Source organism: Arachis hypogaea, chromosome 8 (genome assembly GCF_003086295.3).
Source record: "Arachis hypogaea cultivar Tifrunner chromosome 8, arahy.Tifrunner.gnm2.J5K5, whole genome shotgun sequence".
NCBI classification, from domain to species: Eukaryota; Viridiplantae; Streptophyta; class Magnoliopsida; order Fabales; family Fabaceae; genus Arachis; species Arachis hypogaea.
In genome coordinates, this window is record NC_092043.1 from 15661453 (window position 1) to 15682456 (window position 21004).

General features: G+C 35.2%; 1 protein-coding gene across 8 annotated transcripts; it reads left to right on the forward strand.

The window, feature by feature from the left end:
- The first annotated feature begins 1774 nt into the window (after positions 1-1774).
- LOC112706290 (uncharacterized) lies at positions 1775-20121 on the forward strand. 8 transcript variants are annotated; one of them, XM_029288357.2, is made up of 20 exons: positions 10666-11264; positions 11369-11986; positions 12452-12517; positions 12941-13054; positions 13158-13403; positions 14020-14067; positions 14157-14288; positions 15004-15165; positions 15273-15335; positions 15669-15779; positions 15883-15966; positions 16039-16086; positions 16451-16525; positions 16703-16798; positions 17203-17283; positions 17363-17434; positions 18170-18214; positions 18291-18374; positions 19007-19110; positions 19635-20121. In XM_029288357.2, exons 1-20 carry the CDS (start codon positions 10908-10910, stop codon positions 19747-19749), a joined length of 2721 nt encoding a protein of 906 aa, XP_029144190.1. In that variant the 5' UTR covers positions 10666-10907; the 3' UTR covers positions 19750-20121. The 8 variants fall into 8 exon arrangements, 7 of the variants coding, with proteins under 7 accessions (XP_025613304.1, XP_072056868.1, XP_025613303.1 ...); XM_072200764.1 differs by having other exon boundaries at positions 10982-11264; positions 11369-12324; XM_072200765.1 differs by having other exon boundaries at positions 10982-11264; positions 11369-12324; positions 14157-14282.
- The last annotated feature ends 883 nt before the right edge of the window (positions 20122-21004 follow it).

Below are 21004 nucleotides of genomic sequence, written 5' to 3' on the forward strand. Positions count from 1 at the left end.
CATATGCAGGTATCCTTTTTTCCAAATTGGGTTTGCGATAAATTATCTTCTATGATGAGACAGTTCCTTTGGAAAGGTCAAGTTGATGGTAGAGGTCTTTCTCTTGTTAATTGGAGGACCGTGATCACTCCAAAAAAATTTGGTGGCCTGGGTGTTAGAGACCCTGCGTGTGTTAATATATCTTTACTTGGTAAATTGGTGTGGTAACTTTTTCATTGTCAGGACAAGCCTTGGGTTGCTCTATTGAGGGCGAAGTATCTGAGGAATGAGGGAGTTTTAGATGGCCCTGTCCCTTGCAATGCTTCTCATGTTTGGAAGAGTATCTCAAAGGCTTTTGGTGCTCTTAAGGATGCCTTCTCTTGGTGTGTTGGGTCACTTGATCAATCTTTTTGGTTTGACAATTGGAGTATTGAGGGCCCAATTGCTCAAGATGTCCCTTTTGTACATATATCTGACTCTGATTTAACTATTAGAGACGTTTGGAAAGATGGTCAATGGAATCTCCATGATATTTTCTCTATCATTCCAGAAGATGTCAAACAGCGTTTGAATGCTTATAATCCGGATTTGAATGCTGGAGAGAGTTCGGGTTGGTCATGGGGTGTGGCATCTTCTAGACTCTACTCAGCTAGGAGTGGGTACAGTTGGCTAGCCAAAAGAAAGTTTGACTGGAATGAGCATGATAATTGGTTGTGGGTATGGCGTCTGCATATTCCTGAGAAGTATAAGTTCTTGATTTGGCTCAGTCTCCATAATGCTATTCCTATAGCAGAGTTTCGTTTGGGTCGTGGTTTAGCTTTATCTAGCACCTGTCATCGGTATCAGAATGGTTCTGAATCCACTCTTCATTGTCTTCGGGAGTGCCCTAGTGCCAAGGAGGTCTGGACCCTTTTAGGCTTGTATTCAGATAACTCGAATTTACATGATTGGCTCTACAGAGGTGCAAGGAGTGGAGATGCTTTTCTTTTCTTTTCGACTATCTGGTGGATTTGGAGAAGCAGAAATCATGACTTATTTAATATAGATGATTCATGGAGTGCTAGTAAAGTGGTGAGTTTGATTCGTAGTTCAGTAAGGGAGTTTCACACTATTTTTGCTATGCATCAATCTCTGTCTCCTCCTTCACTTTGTTTGCATTGGGTTCCACCTCCAGTTCATTCTGTTAAATTGAATTGTGATGCTAGTTGGTTTGCTCCTTCTGGCTATGCTGGTTTTGGTTGTATTATTCGCAATCCTGATGGATGTTGGTTGAAAGGTTGCACTGGAAAAGTCGAAGTGTGCAGTGTTCTTTTTGCTGAATTGTATGCAATTTGGAGAGGTTTACTTCTTGCTTGGGAGAGTGGATTTCGTGAGGTTATTTGTGAAACAGACTGTTTAGAAGCTCTTTTCTTGGTAAACCAAAGAATGCTTAGTAAGGATATTCCGGAATGGGATTTGGCAAAGCATATTCAGGAGGTTATGAATTGAAATTGGAGAGTCTCTATTCTTTTAATTCAGAGGACTGCAAATAGTGTTGCAGATTGTATGGCTAAAGCAGCTGCTTCTGTCGCGGACATTCACTCGAATTGGAGCCAACCATGGAGTGAGCTTCAACATCTAATAGATTTAGATATGACCCTAGCCAATTAATTTGGTTTTGTCTCTTTTTTCTTTCTTTTCTATTTAGTCACCAAAAAAAAATTTAATTTATATATAAAAAATCCTGTTCCAAGTACATAATACAAAATAAAATAAAATAAAATAAAATAAAATAAAATGGTATAAAAGTAGTAGCAGACATAAAAAACACGAGGGTTGAGAGGTCCCAAATTTGTAATCCATCGTTCCCGTCTCATCTAATCTCATATCTCTTCACCCACTCTCATTAGAATTACCCATCCCGCCGATTTTCTTGCTCTCTTCCATTCCCAACCCTTCCCTCCTCCTCCCTCTTCTTTTTTTTTCTTCTTCTTCTTCCATTCCACATTATAATAGTCATTAAAATATAATATTATAAAATATAAGACCAGTTTTCTCACTCTGCCCGCAAACCCTAACTTCTCTGACTCTGAGAGACAGCCATGGCCTCTTCCTCCAGAGACCAAGCCCTCTCTCTCTTCGCCGCCGCCAACAACCACGGCGACGTCAACGTCAAGCTCTCATCCCTCACCCAAGCCAAGGACCTCCTTCTCTCCCTCGACCCTTCTCTCTCCGCTGACCTCTTCCCTTTCTTCCTCGAGCTTCAGTCCTCTCCCGAGTCCCTCGTTCGCAAATTGCTCATACAGTCAGTGCCCTAACCCTAATTCTGTTATTTATTACCATTTTCTTTTCTATTAATTATGTCGCTTTAGCTGTATCGTTACTCGGTTATGAGTTTTCTTGGTTTTTCTCAATATTGATTGGTATTTTAGGGCAATGTGTGGTGCTTAACTGCTTTTTTCTTTTAAATCTATGATTTTATTGCTGCAAACATGCCAACGTTGTTTTTACGCTAAATCGGTCTTTCAAAGATGGTCTATATATTGGAGAAGAAAAGCTTTCTTTGTCAAATATTCATGGAATTCAATCAATTTTATAGATTTGGGTATGGCTTAGTTGGTGCCGGAATGCAATGCACTCGAATATTGTGGCGAATGATGGTTTATAATAGGACTCTACCTGAGAAAAAGGTTTAGCTGTTGTATTTGCTGTATTCTAAAGTGGTTCAGGGCCGTTCCATAGTGCTTGCAGCAGAAGCTTGTAGCTAAGTGCAAGTATAGGCTGAATTTAGTTGTTTACTTCTTCCCAATAACTTGTGCCGTGTCTCTATGTTCTGCCCTTCTTAAAAACTACCAGTTGGTGTGTGTTTCTTGTTTTATTTTAGCTTATAGATGATTCCTCCACTGTATTCCAGGTTAATTGAGGAGATTGGTTTTAAAGCAGTCGATCATTCTCCTGCACTTGTTTCTATACTATTAACATTTTTGCGAGATGCTGATCCGATAATTGTAAAGCAATCTATTGTTAGTGGCACGAACATCTTCTGTAATGTTTTTGTGGAGATGATTGTGCAGGTACCATCTCAAACCCTCTTTAATAAAACTCAGTTGTGCATCATATCACTGGTGACTGTTCATGAATTATATTTTGGATTCTTTAGCTGTTTGATGGATTGCACCTTCTTTATCGTCCTTTGCCAAATGTTTTAGATGGAAGGAAAAATTTGTTTAGACGAGAGCCTTTGCTCATTTTACTTCTCCCATTATCCTGACATTGGTAGGTAGTGTACTTACTGTTGTCTGACGAGTGACACTAATTTGGAAAACTTTACAGTTTCAACAATATGGTAAAGTAGAGAGGTGGTTAGAAGGGGTTTGGATGTGGATGCTTAAGTTCAAGGATGCTGTTTTTGGGATTGCTCTTGAGGTAATTAGATCCTTTCGGTTCTTCAGAATATAATTGCTGTTCTTCAGATATTCTTACTTTCTGGAAGGCTGGTTTATCAGTGTGAAATGTACTAATGAACTGTATTCAACTAATTCAATAATGCAACTGTATGTTTGAAATTCAATTTAAATATCTAGTCAAATAAACATCTTCAAAGGCTTTGCCGAATTGATCTATATCATGACGAGCTACAGTATTGATAAAAATCACTATTCTCTTGTTTTCTTTGTCATGACTCATGGAGTGCAAGATCATTATATAGGTGGTTGTAATATGGTGCTTTGAGATGTTGAATTGATTTATTTATTTATTTTATTTTTTTTAAGGTCTGTGGTGCTCCTCCTTAAATAGGGGCTTGTAAGTTATGCATGTCTATGCATTGGATGGTGTTTGGAGTTTACTTGTCTTTGTTGACTGTCATAAATCATAATCACTTGTAACTTTTTGTCTGGAGTTTTAAACTTAATAAGTCAGTTGCTTAGATTTTAGATAGCAAGATAGCATGTTACTTATGACTTATGTACATAACTAGCTTCAGAGCTTCTATTCATCATCCCTAGAAACATTTTGCATTTTTCTTGTTTTTTGAATATGAATGTCACTCATTATAATTTGGTCTGTCGGTGGTTATTCCTTTCTGATTGGAGAGTTAACTGCTTGATATTTTAGCCTGGTTCTGCCGGAATAAAGTTGCTGGGACTGAAATTCTTGGAAATATTCGTCTTGCTTTTTACTCCTGACAACAATAGTCCTGAGAAATCAACTGGAGAAGGTATTGTTCTTTAATTTTTATGTAATGTTTCTCTATGGAGATCGAGTTGTTTTGGGTAATTTTCATCCATTTGTTCATTTAAATCTTGATCCAATAACAGGATCTAGGCAAGCTGCTAATATATCATGGTTGGTTGGTGGTCACCCTCTTCTTGATCCGGTGGCTCTCAAGTCGGAGGCAAACAGGACCATTGGCATTCTATTAAATTTATTGCAGCCTGGTGCAAGTCTCCCTGGTTGTTTAACAATTACTGTTATAAATTGGTGAGTTTTCATGTGCTAGTGGTTAATAACAAGGGTTTGCATAACATTTAACATTTTGTGCAATCTTCATTTTCGGATAGCTGTAGAACCTGTGCAACATTTCTGGTATGCCACTTCTAAATTAGATGGTTGGATCTAGAGGGTTATTTTCCTTGACTTACTGCTAACTACTACTGGCAGCAGATCATTACAGAGATAAAGCTAGGCATGCTAACAGTATTTCCCCATGGAAAAGTCTTTTATATATCTGTTATTTTTCTACATCTTGGCTAACATTTATTTTCTTCATGTGCTCCCCTGCTATAAACTTGTGAAACGTTGTTGGTTGACCAATTCTTTCCTTCACCTCATAAAATAAAGTACAATAACTATCACAATGCTTTTCCTCGTATTTTAAAACTCTCTACTTGTTGCTGCATGTATGTATTGAGGAATTTGAATGTACTTTTCGGGTTAGTGATGTAACAGTCTAGTGTAGGTATATGACATGCTTTTATTTGTTTCTCTCCTGATATGTGTGTGCATGTGTATGTCATTTAATCTATTTGATTCCTTTCATTGGGCTCTTTTGACTATGTCATGCGTTAAGTCCACTGCTTGTAATGAACCTTATAAAACCTTATAGGTTTATAAGCGTTAATTCTTCACCTCTTAATAAGAAACATTGCAATCATATATGAAATTGCATTTCTAGTGATAATGGTTTATAGGTAGCATCAGATTTGAAGTCTGGGTCTCATAGCATGTGCAGAATGTTTATATCTATTTTGCTTGTCTTCCTTGTTATCAATTTATCATTTGTCCTTATATTTGCAAATTGTTAGTAGACTAAGTGATTTGTTTTCATTTTGTGGCAAGTCATGAAGTCGATGATGACGTGTTGATACAATTACTATTCATGTTATCTCTGTGACTTGGTACTTAGGTTTTGTTCATGGTATTGTGCTTGTACAAACTACTGGATCATGCTCCTCTATTTTTGAGTGTGCTTAGTTACTTATCCATGAAAAAAGATAGAAGGAATTTATGCACTCCTTCATTATATCTCTTTTATTTACCCCTGCCCCTTTGGCTCAATGAAAATTGCTTTCTGGTCTCCCTGTTTGTGAAAGATTTCATGTGTTCTAGGGTGTATGTATTTAAGTTATCTTAGCCCAAAAAGTTAACTTCTATGACTAGAAAAGTCACTTTATATATTTGTATTTTCAAACATAATCAAAATCCTGAAATAAAGTCATTTTTTCCATCCAAAAGTTTAAAAGAGAAATTCAGTTTTAAGCCTTTTCAACGATGTATATAAATTCCAAGTTTTAAAATCCACTTGCTCCAAAAGAACACGTGTATCCAATTCTGTGGCTAATCTGGTGTTTTATTGCTCTTTATCTCTTCCCATTTGATGGATGTTTATTTATTCTTGTCTATTAACAGTGCACACATTTAGCAGCCCATTAAATTTGATGTGTTGATGCATTGTTTACATCTTCAGAGTTACTTTTTACATGGAAACCTTTGTTGCAGTTGTAAGATACACCCAATCAGTTAGTTCCAAATTTGAAATCTCGAATTGTTTCTATTCAGCCTTACTTGTATATATTCATGTAGGAAGGTGACAAGTGTCTCTCCTACAACTCCATTGTACTTTTTTGAATTATGATTTCATGTTTTTGTTAGTAAATGGTGCTGTCTCTTACTCAATACTTACTGATGCAATTAAATGTGTTAGGATCACCTAAAGGTTTTAAAAATTTTCCACATCTTTTACTATGTTCAAAATTATGGAGGGAATCATTGGAGCAGGGTCTCATGGATAGAACAAGTTCAACTGCTTGTTTGTTTTATAACGTTGCGACATGCTGACCAGTTCCTTACGAGGAGTTAATGGCCATGGATACTGCTGCATTGGTGGTTCATATAATGGAAGTTATGGTGATTGTCTATGTAAGATGATTCGTTAATTTACTGTGGCATGCCAGTTGGTCGGGTGATAGATATCGAAATTGAGGCATTAAAATGGTCATCTCATGAACCAAGGATGGTGGTCAAGCAATGCAGTTTATTGTTGTAAACTGTTGAGAGAGACCATTTACTGTTTAAATTTTTGTGCTGTAAGCGCATGCCCAGATAATGTATTTATTATTTTATAACAGCTGATACACAGTTAATATCTCAATAATTCAAATAATATTTTCCCGGGCTTCTATTATATACTCTGGCTCATTTTCTATAAATTTGTGTTTCATTTCTCACTTGTTATCTTTTGCACAAGTTTTACCACAAGTTACTCCAGGTTTGCTTGGAAAATGAGATAATAATTTTACAAACAGTTGAAACAAAGCATATTTTCTGATTGAAAGTTTAGCATTTGATATTCTCTTACAGCAGGACTCATTGAGGTTCTATTTGTAGCGATGATATTTTATGTGCATGGTCTTAATAATATGTTTGATTTTCTGATTGTCCTTTCCCCGCAATATTGATGCATGCAGAATATTTTCATTCACCATTTTTGAGAAGAATTAATGTTTGAACACATCAGTTCTTTCATTGGAATATTGACAGTGGTGATGCCAAAAGGAATTCAGTGATTGATTTAGATCAAGTGAAAAGTTAAAGTCTGATGTCTCGGAAGTATAATTTTGGATAATTGTCCGGGACTCCAATCTAAAATACCTAAAACTTGGAGTTTTTCAAGATATTCTGTGTTTATTTGCAACTGTATTGTTCAAAGCTGAGTGAAGGTTTCAGAATGTATATACAGATAACTTTTTATGCATTTTCACTTGGTAGGGAGAGTTTTAGAAATCCTGTTTTCCAGTGCTTTTTTGTCAACATTTGAGCCTGTTACACTAATCTGTGAAGGTGTGTAATCATATTTCATGTGTTCTCTTTGATTTTGATTAGGACTCATGCTGGATATTGAACTGATTTGTTAGCTGAGGTGCTGGTGTCAGATATATTAAAATGATAAGATTTTTTTGATTTTTTCTGAAACACAAGTTATGGTTTGCTACTTTTTTACTTCTGGGAGCTAAACAATCTAAATTGGCATTTGGCTTGTTTTCTCTCAATTTCAGTTGATGGATTCCGTTGATAATTACAAAAATTCCATTGTTTTGTAACTTAATTTCCTGTTTGCCAAACTTCTGTAAGGAAATTGTGAAAACAACTCTGCCTTGATTCCATCATTTTCTGCAGAAATGTTTTAAAAGCATGCAATAAATTGAAAATGAGGTGATGTTTGTAATTATTAGTGAGAACATACCTGAAAACTAAACAGAAAAAAGCCATGCACCCTTTGAGGTCCTTCCATATTATTTCAGGTTAAGTATAAAAAAAAAAGCTAAATACCTCACATACTTTTTTCACTCCTTTTCTTTCTTTTTACTTCATGAGAGCCTCCTTTTAAACTAAACTCCTTTTGTTCTTATTTTCTAGTCACATCTTCATATTCTAAGGAATGTTGTTTCAATGGAAGTTTTGATCTGAAACTGCTTTATGTGATCTTTTTGATTCTCTCTGTATCTTTCCATCTCAATCTGGAGTCACTATCAGATCATTTATAATGTACTTATTGACTAGTTTGAATTGTGGAATATAAATGGGTTATACTCATACCAGTTTGCTATCATCTGTTATCTTCATCACTGAGGTTCTTTAAGGCAATGTTCTTTTGGTGAAAAGAAATGCAAGGGATTGGCATGTGTATATTTTCTACTGTTATTTAATTTTATTGTGGATCCCTTTTTTATTTATTTTTTAAAGGATACATGTTTTTGTATACAGGTAGTTGTGGCACTATGTTTTTATCTTGTTGCAATGACTTGTGTTTGTTTTGGCCCTATTTTTGTTACAGTTTTCTTCAATTTTCTGCAGAATTATAATAGGATTTCATTTTATTAATTTGTATGTTCCCCCGAGAAAATTGATTTCAAGAAAAAGGAGAAAAGAGAATATGCTCCTTAATTAATATATGATGCTGTGTCTGATTGAAAACTATGTTATTTCTACTATCCACTACATTCCTGTCTTTTCGCAAAAAGTGGATGTATTTCTGGAATCTTAAAATCTAGCCATCCAAAGCTGCTTCTAGAAGTCTCCAACATTTCCTTTTTAATGTCTCATTATTCACTTTAATTAATTTTATATTTGTCTTGGTTTATAAGTGGAGCATAAAAATCTAGTTTGTTGAAACAACAGCACACAAATCTGATTCTGTTGATGTAGGTTTGGTCTGCCATTGCTGCAAGCTTATCTCTGTAATGGAATGAACTGTTCCCATATTGTGCTTCAGTTTTCTATTTCTTGCATGATCACTACCTTTGTGACTTTGAGTTTGTTTATATGGAAATGGCTGAAATGAACAAGTTTAGAAGTTATATGGAGACGATAGGGTAATTTCTAATATTGTGAATCGTTTCACTCGTATTTGTTCAAAGATGACTGTAGAATACAGGGTTAAGGACTAAGGAGATTGTTCAGCATTTAGGCTAAATTTTTGTTTTCTCTTTATATATATATATATATATATATAAAGCATAAAGTTCTATGAATTAAAAAAAATGAATCTGCTTTCTAGTGCTTCTAGTGAAATTCCTTGATTCTTCTGAGGTGCAAAAGGGAATAGTATAAGTGAATCTATCTATATCAACTATTCAGTGGCAATGGGTTCTATTTGAAACTCCCATTTTATTGACATATTATCTATGTATTTAAGTGAGCATTTGGTTATTTTTGTCCGATAAAGATAGTTTGCCCACCACCCAAGTATGCATTTTTCTACAATTTCCTGAGCTGCCAATAATTTGAATTCAAATGATATATTGGTTAGGAGCATGATCACGTATTTTCAAATGAAGAAAGTTAGAGAAGTTTGCTTAACTTAATGGATTTTATGGATATTCTAAATAAAATATCCCTGTTAGGGGCTTAGATTGTGTGCAGGTGTAATGCTGAATGATGCCCAGCTGTTACTTTTGGGGGTTTTGATACTGATATGCCGCTTCGCTCTTTGGATTTAAATTTCCTCTAGGCTTTCTACAAAGTTTATGTAGCATTGCTTTTAGCATTAAATGTAGTTGCTGTGGTTGGGTTGCTGGGTTTTTTTTGGCCTACCACATTGTCACTTGAAACCTAACCAACCGTTTATGTGTTTCTTTTGACAGTTTATCAGCTATTGCAAGGAAACGGCCGCAACACTACGATACAATTTTTTCTGCATTGCTCGATTTTAATCCAAATTTTCAAACAGCGAAAAGATATCATATTGCCAGTGTTCAGTACTCTTTAAGAACTGCTTTTTTGGGGTTTCTTAGGTGCACTTATTCACCTATACTAGAGGTAAATATGTGCTTGAATTTTGCATTTCACTTGGCCCCTAGCATTCTCTGTTCCCTGGTTATTTATTCATTCTGTCTTGCTTTATCATAATCCTCTTTACAGAAGCTGTCTAAATTATTTTACAATTTTGGTTCCTGCTAAAGATTGAATCTAAATTTATTACTTTTGGACCCCCAGTAGTTGGCCCAATGGAATCATTGATTCATTATGGTAATTTATTTTGCAAGAACTACTAGTTTTGCCTTACATATTTATACATCACACCTCCAAATTGTATTTTAGTATTACTATTAAGCTTCTAGTCTGAGGTTTGCTATAAGCTTCTCATAAATTTCACATGCTTATGGCAATTATACTCTGCAGATGACATCCTAGGAATATATCATCTAGATTACAAGTCTGTCTATTCTGTGTTATTATCTGGTGCTCCTAGTATATAGTTTAGTTAAGAACAAAGCACATCTGAGCAAGCATGAGTGGCAAGAGAACAATAGTATATAAATGGCTTTATTGTTACCTCATAGGTTGAATTGGGATTTGGGAAGGACTGGTATCTGTGTGGTTAACCATGATGAGGTGTATTTTCTTAAATAAATAATTATTCTCTTGATGTTTTGCAGTCTCGAGAAAGATTGATAAAGACCCTGCGGGCCATGAATGCAGCGGATGCTGCCGATCAGGTCATCAGACAAGTTGACAAAATTATTAAAAACGGTGATCGTTCTACACGTGATGCTCGGGTTATCAAGGTATGTAGCCACTTAGTGCATTTAACAGCAAGCTGCCATTATTGAGCACAAGTTACTTTTATCCAAATAAAACATTGAGCATGAGCTGCGATTCCTTCTCTCCAATTTTATCACATCCAGTTTGATTTCTATCTTTCAGGATGATCAATCATCAATTCAGTCACATGTTTCAGGGGAATTATCTAGAAAAGAGCTATTCCTTTGGATAATGAACATCTGGCCAATGGTCATGAGGCAATCTCTAAGCGGATTCGATCTGGTCCTGACCCTCACTTAACTTTACCAGTTCAAGTAAATGACTTTGGACAGGATCTTAACTCTGTTAATGGAGTATCACTTAATGCTACTGCACTAGATGGTGAATTAACTGCAGTGGAGCAAATGATTGCTTTGATTGGTGCTTTGCTTGCTGAAGGAGAAAGAGGTGCTGAATCTCTTGAAATCCTTGTTTCCAAGATTCATCCTGATCTGTTGGCGGATATTGTGATAACAAATATGAAGCACTTGCCTAAGACACCCCCACCGCTAGCAAGGATTGGGAATTCGCCAGTACCTCAACAAGTTGGTTCCCAATTCAGTCAATCAAAAGTTTTAGCACCATCTGCTCCCGTAAGTTCTATCCAATCCTTGGCTGTTACTGACCAAGCACCATTCTCTTCAACTACAATCACTGCCACTAGTTCATCACTGTCTGACATCAATAATTTGCCTGCTGATTCTAAGCGCGACCCACGCAGGGTAAGATTTGTTATTCGTTGTAGAAGTTTTTGCTGCTGGTTAATATTTCTATTTTAAAATGCCAATTTTGCGTTTACCTTAAACCATCTGGTTCAAATTTTCAGGATCCCCGTCGCTTGGATCCACGGCGTATAGCTGCAACTCTTGGTGGAGCAGCTGGGTCTGTTGGAGATGATATTGTGGCAACAAAATTAGAGTTAGATGATCCTGTATCTTTGATTAAGCCTTCTTCACCTCCTGTTGCCTCCGCTGAAGAAAATAATCAATCTGAGGCAACAATCAATCTGAAAAATGAGGATATCATTTCTGAAGGTCCCTCACTTTCTGGACCTGATCGGCTAACTCCCAAGACAGAGGTTCTGGAGAGGCCTGGAGATACCCAGCACATTGCGGAAGCAATTGCTTCTTTGGATTCCTCAGTCATTCCCTCTGATGCAACTGATGAAGATCGTAGTACAGTGAAGCTGTTGGAGGATACTGAAGCAAATGAGACCGACTCATTAGATTTTGATCAGTTTTCTCCTGATGTCCAAGTTGCATCTACATCAGAAGATACCTGTCTAGAATTACCACAGCTACCACCATATGTGGATCTAACCTATGAGCAGGAAACTAAGGTGAAGCACCTGGCTATTAGGCATATTATAGAGTCATACAGGCATTTGGATGGGACAGGATGTCAGCAATTTTGCATGCCACTCCTTGCTCGGCTTGTAGCTCAGGTAGAGAATTGTTTTTTCCTTTTAATGTTTATCAGCTATTTACTCTGTGCGCTGTTGTTCGTTTAGATTGGTAGTCTAATATCAATTTACAGCTGTTTTTGCCTGGCCATGTTTTACATGTTACACGTGGTACAATACCTGTATAAACCATTGGGAGGAGAAATGACAAGTTAGAGGAGAAGCCTTGGTTATGTTCTGGACTGGCTCTTCATTGTTTTCAAATACATGCCCTTTGGGAAACAAACACACGCCCCTACTTTTTTTGTACTTAAGAAATGAAATGGGAGGAATGTTTTAACCCAAAACAGAAAGCTGCTGCTATTCACTTGACATAGAAAGTATGAGCTGCATCGCAAGATGCGAATGAAGAAATGTGTATTTTATCATGTATCTTTTTCAGTCATTCTTTCGGCATCAGAGATTATAAATAGTATTAGCAAATAATTTGTTGCTCCTACCTTGCAGATTGATGACGATAATGAGTTCATTGTGATGTTGCAAAACCAAATTGTGGAAGACCACTGGCAAAAGGTGCCCTGTTTACATTTTAATATCCTACTACAAATTTTTTTAATTATTATTATTATTATTATAATAATATAGAAATTGAATTTTGCTTTTTCTTGTTTTATAATGTTAGAATATTGCTGAGTCTTTTTTAAGTGAAGTTGCTGATAATTATTACACGTCATTGAATAATTTGTATCTGTATGAGGGATTTGATACATGCGAAGTATGATCTTTTAGTTTACATGCACCAAATTCCGGCTTTGACAGTATTGTTGCATCAAAGATCCTAAATGGACTAGTTTCATACTCGAATCCCGTTGCTTGGAGTTCATGATCAAAATAGTTCTGAAATTTGTATTTTTTTTGCCTTTTTGGTTACTATTACTACTAATATTATTATTTTAAATTATTCTGACTCTTGGCTACTTACAAATGGCTTTGCAGGGTCATGAACTAGTGCTGTATGTTTTGTACCATCTGCACTGCCTCACAGTATTGGATTCAGTTGAAAACTCTTCATCTTCTTCTGTCTTGTATGAAAAGTTTCTCTTGGGAGTGGTATGTTCATTATTGATTGTTTGGATTTATTTAGAAACATTGATTTCTATCCTTTATTTTTTATTTATTTCTCAGGAAACTTAGATTTACCATTTCCTTCTAGGCCAAATCTTTGTTGGAATCTTTTCCGGCTTCAGACAAATCTTTTAGTAGGCTTCTTGGTGAAGTTCCACTTTTGCCAGAATCTGCCTTGAATATTTTGCGTGATCTCTGCTGTTCTGACGTTGTTGATCATAATGGAAAAATTATTCGTGATATCGAACGTGTAACTCAAGGTCTAGGTGCTATATGGAGTTTAATTTTGGGGCGTCCACAAAATCGCCAAGCGTGCTTGGGCATAGCATTAAAGGTATATGATCATTTACAGGTCTCTGGTAGTTGAATATATAACTCATCTGAATTGTATGTTATATTCATGTCTATTTAGGGTTAATCTTTTGTATTGGCCAGATTGTGGCGGCATACCCATTTAAAATATTTCATGTTGCGTCATTTGTCTAAATGTACAGTAGGGATGCAAATATTCTTTGCAGTCGATCATATATTGAGTTTTCTATTCATGTCTATTCTTTTTAGCAGCATGTTATATCTGGTATACTTTTATCATACACACTCCAAAACTTCTAATTGGCTGTTCACCTAGTGCAACGGGTGTAGCATAGGTCCATAGCATCTCTCAGAGGATGTTCAATGAAACTTGAGGCTGCAACTTGCAAGTTGCCCTTTAGCATGTCGAGAATGTTTAATTTTGCAAGGTCGCTTTAGGGGTTGGATGTTCAATTTTGACGTCCCATGATTTTTTTGACGATGTTAATTTTATTCTTGAAAAGTTGTTTTCTAGTTTCCCTGTCTTAGTACCAATTCATTAATTTTGTGAAAATGGTCATTCTGATTTACATAGGCTTTCCTTCTTTCTCTTACATCTTCACAGTGCTAATGTATTGATTGGTGTATAATATTGACAGTGTGCTGTTCACCCACAAGATGAGATTCGAGCAAAAGCTATTCGGCTGGTATAAACTGTGAAAGCTTATGATTGCATGAAACCTATTGCATATTTCTAGCTAATAATATACAAAATTCTTTTATTTGTATTGAACAGGTGACAAACAAGCTCTATCAGCTTAGTTACATTGCAGAAGATGTTGAGAAATTTGCCACTGATACTCTTCTTTCTGCCGTAGACCATGATGTTTCGCAATCTGGACCCTCTGAACAGAGACCTGAGGTAGAGGTATTAAGCTTGTACTATTGTTCTAATATCTATCTCACTTCAATTGTTTTTAAAATATAGGTTATATTCTTCGTGTTGTCTGCTGTTAAGAGATCGATGATATTTTTTTTGAATTTGATTCTGATCCTGTAGCTATCATCAACCATTTTCTGTCTCATACTCCTTTATTTTTAAAGAAAATGAACATCTTCTTACTAGAAGAGAGGAAAAGAAATAAAAAAGAAAAGGGGATCAGATATCGTTACAAAGATGCAGAAATAACAACTAATTTCTATAAGGATAAACCTTGTATCAAGCACATCATTGATACCAATCCCTTTGCATATCAGCTAAAGCAAAACTATAAGCAGGCCATGAACAGCGACTCCAAAAGGATGCCAAAAAGTGATCTTACTAGAAATAAAATGAATTGAAAAATTCTAGCATTCCTTTCCATCTATATACAACCCAAAGCACAAAAGAAATCATGGTTTACCATAGTATCTTTACTTCTTTACGAGAGCTAAAGCTGCTGACCTAGAGAAGGGAATCTAATACAAGGCCTTACGGTTAAATTTACAATTCTTCAAAAATCTAAAGAAGCTTCTTTTATCAACCCCCCCTCCCCCTCACAAAAAGAAAAAAAAGCTTCGTCATGTGGGGAGTAGATTCGGTTGCTGTTTTGCTGACTAGACTGGTTTTTATTCATGGCTGATTTTCCTCTTCCACTTTCCAGGTTGCATGTCAGGAAATAAGTGGCACATCACAGGTCTCAGAGTCTACCCTTTCAGAACACGACTCTGATAGAACCACTAAGCCAATGGCTCAAAGTCTTCCGTCTATAACATTCTCTGAAGCTCAACGCTTAATTTCTTTATTTTTCGCTTTATGTACAAAGGTTTGTTTATGCATACTTAAAAGCTAGCTTATAAATTGACATTGGCTACATTATAATTTCTTCAGACCAGTTCCAAAAAAACTGACCCAATTTTTGCATCCTTTCAGAAACCTAGTCTTCTTCAGATTGTATTTGATGTCTATGGGCGAGCCCCAAGGATGGTTAAGCAGGTCTTATTTTCTTGAATATATGTTAATTTACTAGAATTCTTTTTGGTCTATATGTTATGCTCACACAATAGTTAGCTGTCAGTCTTTTAACTTAGAATACACCTTTGCCATGGTTTATAGAATAATAGCAGGTTTCCACAAAATGTTTGTGGTTTGAAACTGTTTGTTCTATCTTTTGGATTAGGTTTAGGTATGCAAATATATGCTGCTTCACATATGATTATATGAAAAACAGATTTCATTGTGCATTTTGATTTTGCTTTTGCTTTTCATCTAATGCTGTCGCCAGTGAATTTTATTTTAATGCTTCTTTTTGTTCACGTGTTTTTGCAGGCTTTTCATCGCCACATTCCTATTCTTCTGAGGGCATTAGGGCAATCTTATACTGAATTGCTTCATATTATATCTGATCCACCACAAGGAAGTGAAAATCTTTTGACACTGGTAGTTTTCTGTTTGCATTGTTCAAAATAGCCTATATTTTGGTTCATGGAACTTAGATGAAGATGATCTTAATGAATTAACATTGACTTATGTGTTCTTGAAGGTACTGCAAATATTGACTCAAGATTCAACACCATCATTGGAACTGATATCTACTGTAAAACGTCTATATGAAACTAAATTTAAGGTATGTCGTAGGTGGAGAATGGTACGATATGTTTTGGCTTGTTTCCTTATCCACACTGGTTCTCCATTTCAGGATGTTTCAATTCTGGTTCCACTGCTGTCATCACTCTCCAAAAAGGAGGTCAAACTGTTGAACCTTTTCTGCTGTTCATTGTATATTGTTAAATTTTCCTTGTTCCCCATTATTTAATGATAAGACATTTCTAGGGTTTCTTTTTTTTTTTTGCCATGCTATTCTACAACTTCAAACTACTACATCTTTTCCATCTTTAAAAATTTCCCCATATCAACATTCTTCCACCATTTTCTACGGCCCAAATTAGATCAGTAAATTCTTACAAGATTGCTTGCAATTAGTCCATTTACACATGTGATAAAGTATTATGTGGCTAGAAAAAATATGACTATCGTAACATGTTTTAGGATACAATTTATTCTGTAATTAGTCCATTTATACCCCTGATCAAGATTATTTGGTTTTGCAGGTGTTACCAATATTCCCCCGCCTTGTTGACCTACCATTGGAGAAGTTTCAGAGGGCACTTGCTCACATACTACAGGTATATGTGAATTATCAAGCTGAACATCATATTTAATATGAATTATGCTCTTTCTGAGTTGCCTTGAATATGGGGCATTGAACATTTTTTCCATATTCCAGTTTCCTTCTTGGTACATGGGACCTGTTATTTCTCTATTCTTCTAGATAAGCTAAGCATTCAATGTGTTAATCACAGGGATCGGCTCATACAGGTCCAGCATTAACGCCGGTTGAAGTGTTGGTCGCAATCCATGGAATTGTTCCCGAGAAAGATGGCCTTGCACTTAAGAAGGCATGCATTTTATTGTTTTATATATAACGAAAAATGTTATCTCTCTTCTCCTGCGCTTGGCAAAGTTAAATTTCCCGTATTAGAAGTGTTATACTATACTTCTGGTTGATTGTCTATCAAACTTTTGCTATAAGTACCCAAAATAAATGGTTAGTTGTATAATAAAGGAGTCATGTTGCAACCCTTTCTGATAAAAGAATACATTTATGGTTTCTTAGCCTAATTAGATATTACGGAATTTGGTTAGGTCGGTTGTATTTTCTATTAGGATTTAGCTAACCAGAGTTTGTTGACTGTATCTGTATAATCTGATTCATCATCAGTTGCGTTTCATATTGCTTCAACTTTTTAAAATCCTTAATAGTGTAAGTTGTGACCTCTGAATTATTCTTTTGCACCATCAGATAACAGATGCTTGTTCAGCATGTTTTGAGCAGCGTACAGTGTTCACACAACAGGTTCTGGCAAAAGCATTGAACCAGATGGTACGAAGATTTGATTTATATGACAAGTTTACGTATTTATTTCAACACTATTTTTGTTCCTTATTGTGGAAACTTTCAGGTTGACCAAACTCCGTTGCCTCTACTTTTCATGAGGACAGTTATTCAGGCAATTGACGCTTTCCCTGCATTGGTAACCCCTCCGTCTCCCTTTGCTACTTATGTTGATTAGGTTATTGATTGCTAACTTTTTCCTTCTGAATTCCTCTATAAAGCACGGACATTTTGCTGCCGTGTCCGCGTGTCGGAAATATTTTGGACATGACACTCATTGGCACTCGTTTGACACGCATGTCTTCTGACTCCAATCGTGTCTTAATAAAAATAAAAAATATTTCCGGACCTGTTTAGACACACCAAAATACCATCACGTGTCAGCGTATCCATTATTATTCTTAACGTATTTTTTAAACGAGTTTAGAAATAATATATATTATTATTTATTAAAACAAAAAAATATTTTAAATACTTTATATAATTTAAAAAACACTAAAAATAATTAAAAAATAAATTTATATTTTAATACAATATCAAAATATCATTATAATTTATCTAAAAAATATTTTATATTTTATATATATACCATGTTCCCATGTCTTGTAAGAACTTAAAATTCACGTGTCCCGTGTGCCTATGCATCATAGGATTTCCTCGAGTATGGTTCAACCAATATGTTTTTCTCTTTAACCTTTATTTCGAGGCTTATATATATATATATATATATATATATATATATATATATATATATATATATATATATATATATATATAAGCCTGGATATATAATAATCTTTTTCCTATGGATATATACAAGGTGACATCACAATGTACCATTTTGATCTTTTTGACAATATGCATATTATTTCAGGTTGATTTTGTTATGGAGATACTTTCAAAACTTGTGACTAAACAGGTATGCTTCATTCCAGAAAATTAGCTTATTTTGATTAAACTCAAGATTGCTGATGTTCACTTTATACTTACTGCAGGTGTGGCGCATGCCAAAACTTTGGGTTGGTTTTTTAAAATGCGTATACCAGACTCAACCGCGTTCTTTTCATGTATTATTGCAGGTACTGTATAAACTGAGACTATTAATATATTTAAAGGCTAAAGTACTGATTTAGTCCCTAATGTTTGAAACTTTTTTTTTTCGTAAATATTTTATTTCGTCTTATTTTTGTCTTTTGGTTAAATTAGAATTTTTTCTCTCCCAAAAATGCCCATTTTTATCCATTTTAATTTTACTTTTTTCTTAATTTTTCTACCACTTTTCCTACCAAATCACTACAACCACCAGTCCACCACCACGACTACCATAATTACAATTATTGCCGCTACTTAAGATGATAATGGAGTAAAGAGATATTTTTAGAAAAAAAAATTAATTTTTACCAGATGACTAATATATGATGTAATAAAACGTTTGAGAAAAAATAAGATGTTTTAAATGTTAGGGACTAAATTAAGACTTAATTCAAACTATAGGTACTAAAACAATACTTTAACTGATTTTGAGGGAAAAAAATAATTGTGAACGAGGCCCATAAAGAAGGAAAACACTATTTGAGCTACAGGGTTGAACTATTATCCCTCAGTATTTGAAACAGAAACTGAGGAGCATTACTTTATAAAAAGCTTCCAAAGTCAACAAAAAAACTCTCACCTGCCAGCGGATTAAAACCATTTTTTGTCATTCTTACAGTTGCCACCGCCACAACTGGAAAGTGCTCTTAACAGGCATGCTAACCTCAGAGGTCCCCTTGCTTCCCATGCCAATCAACCAGCAGTAAAATCTACAATTCCTAGGTAAAACTTTTCTAGTAGACTCGATTTGGTTGTTCATCAACTTATTCTATAGTTAACTTTCAGTGCATCTTCACTCATCAGATTGCATCCCATAACTTCTGCGTTGAACATTTGAACCAAAATTGTCCACTGATCACGTAAAATATATTGGGTTTTTGTTTTATTACTACGATGGTTCATGCTCTTTTTTCAATCTAGTGACTCCTATTATAGGGAAAAGATGCTCAGAAGACTGGTAAAGTAAAAAGTGAAGCTTTAATTACTAATAAATTCGTAACCTTTATAATGTGTCAGCTTAGCTATCTTGATTCAAGGATGATTAGATCTTCATTTTTTAAACTTTATTAACTTACTCATTTTAGAGAAATTTGATTCTTCCACCTATTGAACAATGGAATGATTAGTTGACAAAGCCTAGCAAAAAATTATTTTCTCGCTAAAGTCCTTTGCATTTTACCTTTTACCTTGTACAAACCAAGTCTAATTGCTGTGGATAATAAAAAACTACATGTACCAATGTACAGAGCAACTTTAGAAGTTCTGGGTCTTGCAAGTGAATCTCACGTGCAGCAACATTTGCCAACATCACTGCACCCATCTGACACAAATTCTTCAGTTCAAGGAGCAACACTGACATGATAGTTAAGTCTCTGACAGGAATTCAGTAACCTGGTCGGCATTGAAAGTACTGTTGGGGACAGATTGGCCAAAATATCCCGCGTTTGCAGCCATTGAAGGAGATCTCTCATAAATGGATATTGCGCATTTTGAACCAGAATGTTGATGCATCTGGTTCAGTGTATATTATTTGAGGCACTTAATGATATCAAGATTCTGTGACCAGAATCTTATCTCGGTGCTCCAGTAAATCCAAGTATGCTTAGGGTTCCAGGAATGTATCATAGATGTATTTTTTTTCTTTCAATTTTTGTTTCCATTGTTTGTAATATTATTCATCCAATTTTGTTTAATTTAATTCCTGCCTTTTCCAAGGGAAGAAACATTGAATTTTTTTTGTCGTGTTACAACTTACCCACACTAGACACACACACAAAATACCAGAAGGGGGTTCACATCCACAACTGGACCTTGGCCAGTTTTCGAAGATGTGGCCTTGAATCGCGAACACACAAAACATTGAATCGCGAACATACAAATTTGGTTGTGCAGTGACGAATCTAGAATCAGACCTAGAAACTTTTAAGGTAGGGGTTTTACAGTACGAAAATGTAATTGACTAATTGTTATTTGTCTAAGTGAAATGATTGATGAATCTTAAGACTGTTGATCAATTATTTGATATAAAATATTCACATGAAAATGATGTTAATCATGGCCTTGAGAAATGGATCGATTCTTGGTTTGACTGGACTAAATGAAATTGTCTACAGATTGGTGTGATTTAATGCAACTCTATGTATTAGTGTGTAATTTGATACAATTTTAAATAGTAATCTCAGATTTAATAAACTAACAGGTAAACAAATAATATATTTTAAATAGTTTGTATTTTGGTAGTTGTCCCACTACTTACAGATGGACAGCTTACTATTATCGAAAGGCAAGGGGCAATTTAAGCCTATAAAAGTTCATTCTAAATTTCTAATGCCAACCAACTTGGGTAGATTTAACAAATAAGTATTGGGGGTTTTAATTGTTGTGTATGAATCAACTCATTAATTAGTAGCAAATCTTTAAATGAAATCTGTAATGAATTAATTCTTGATTTTTCGGATTTTGAAACATTATGGAAAACGAAAAGGCTTATTCTAATGCCTAATGTCTCAACTATGCTAGTTCGTAGGTCTACTCTTTCTTGTAGAATAAATATAAATATCTCTATTAGAAAAATTACACAAAAGTGGTATTAAAGTTGATGTAAAGGGTCCAACCG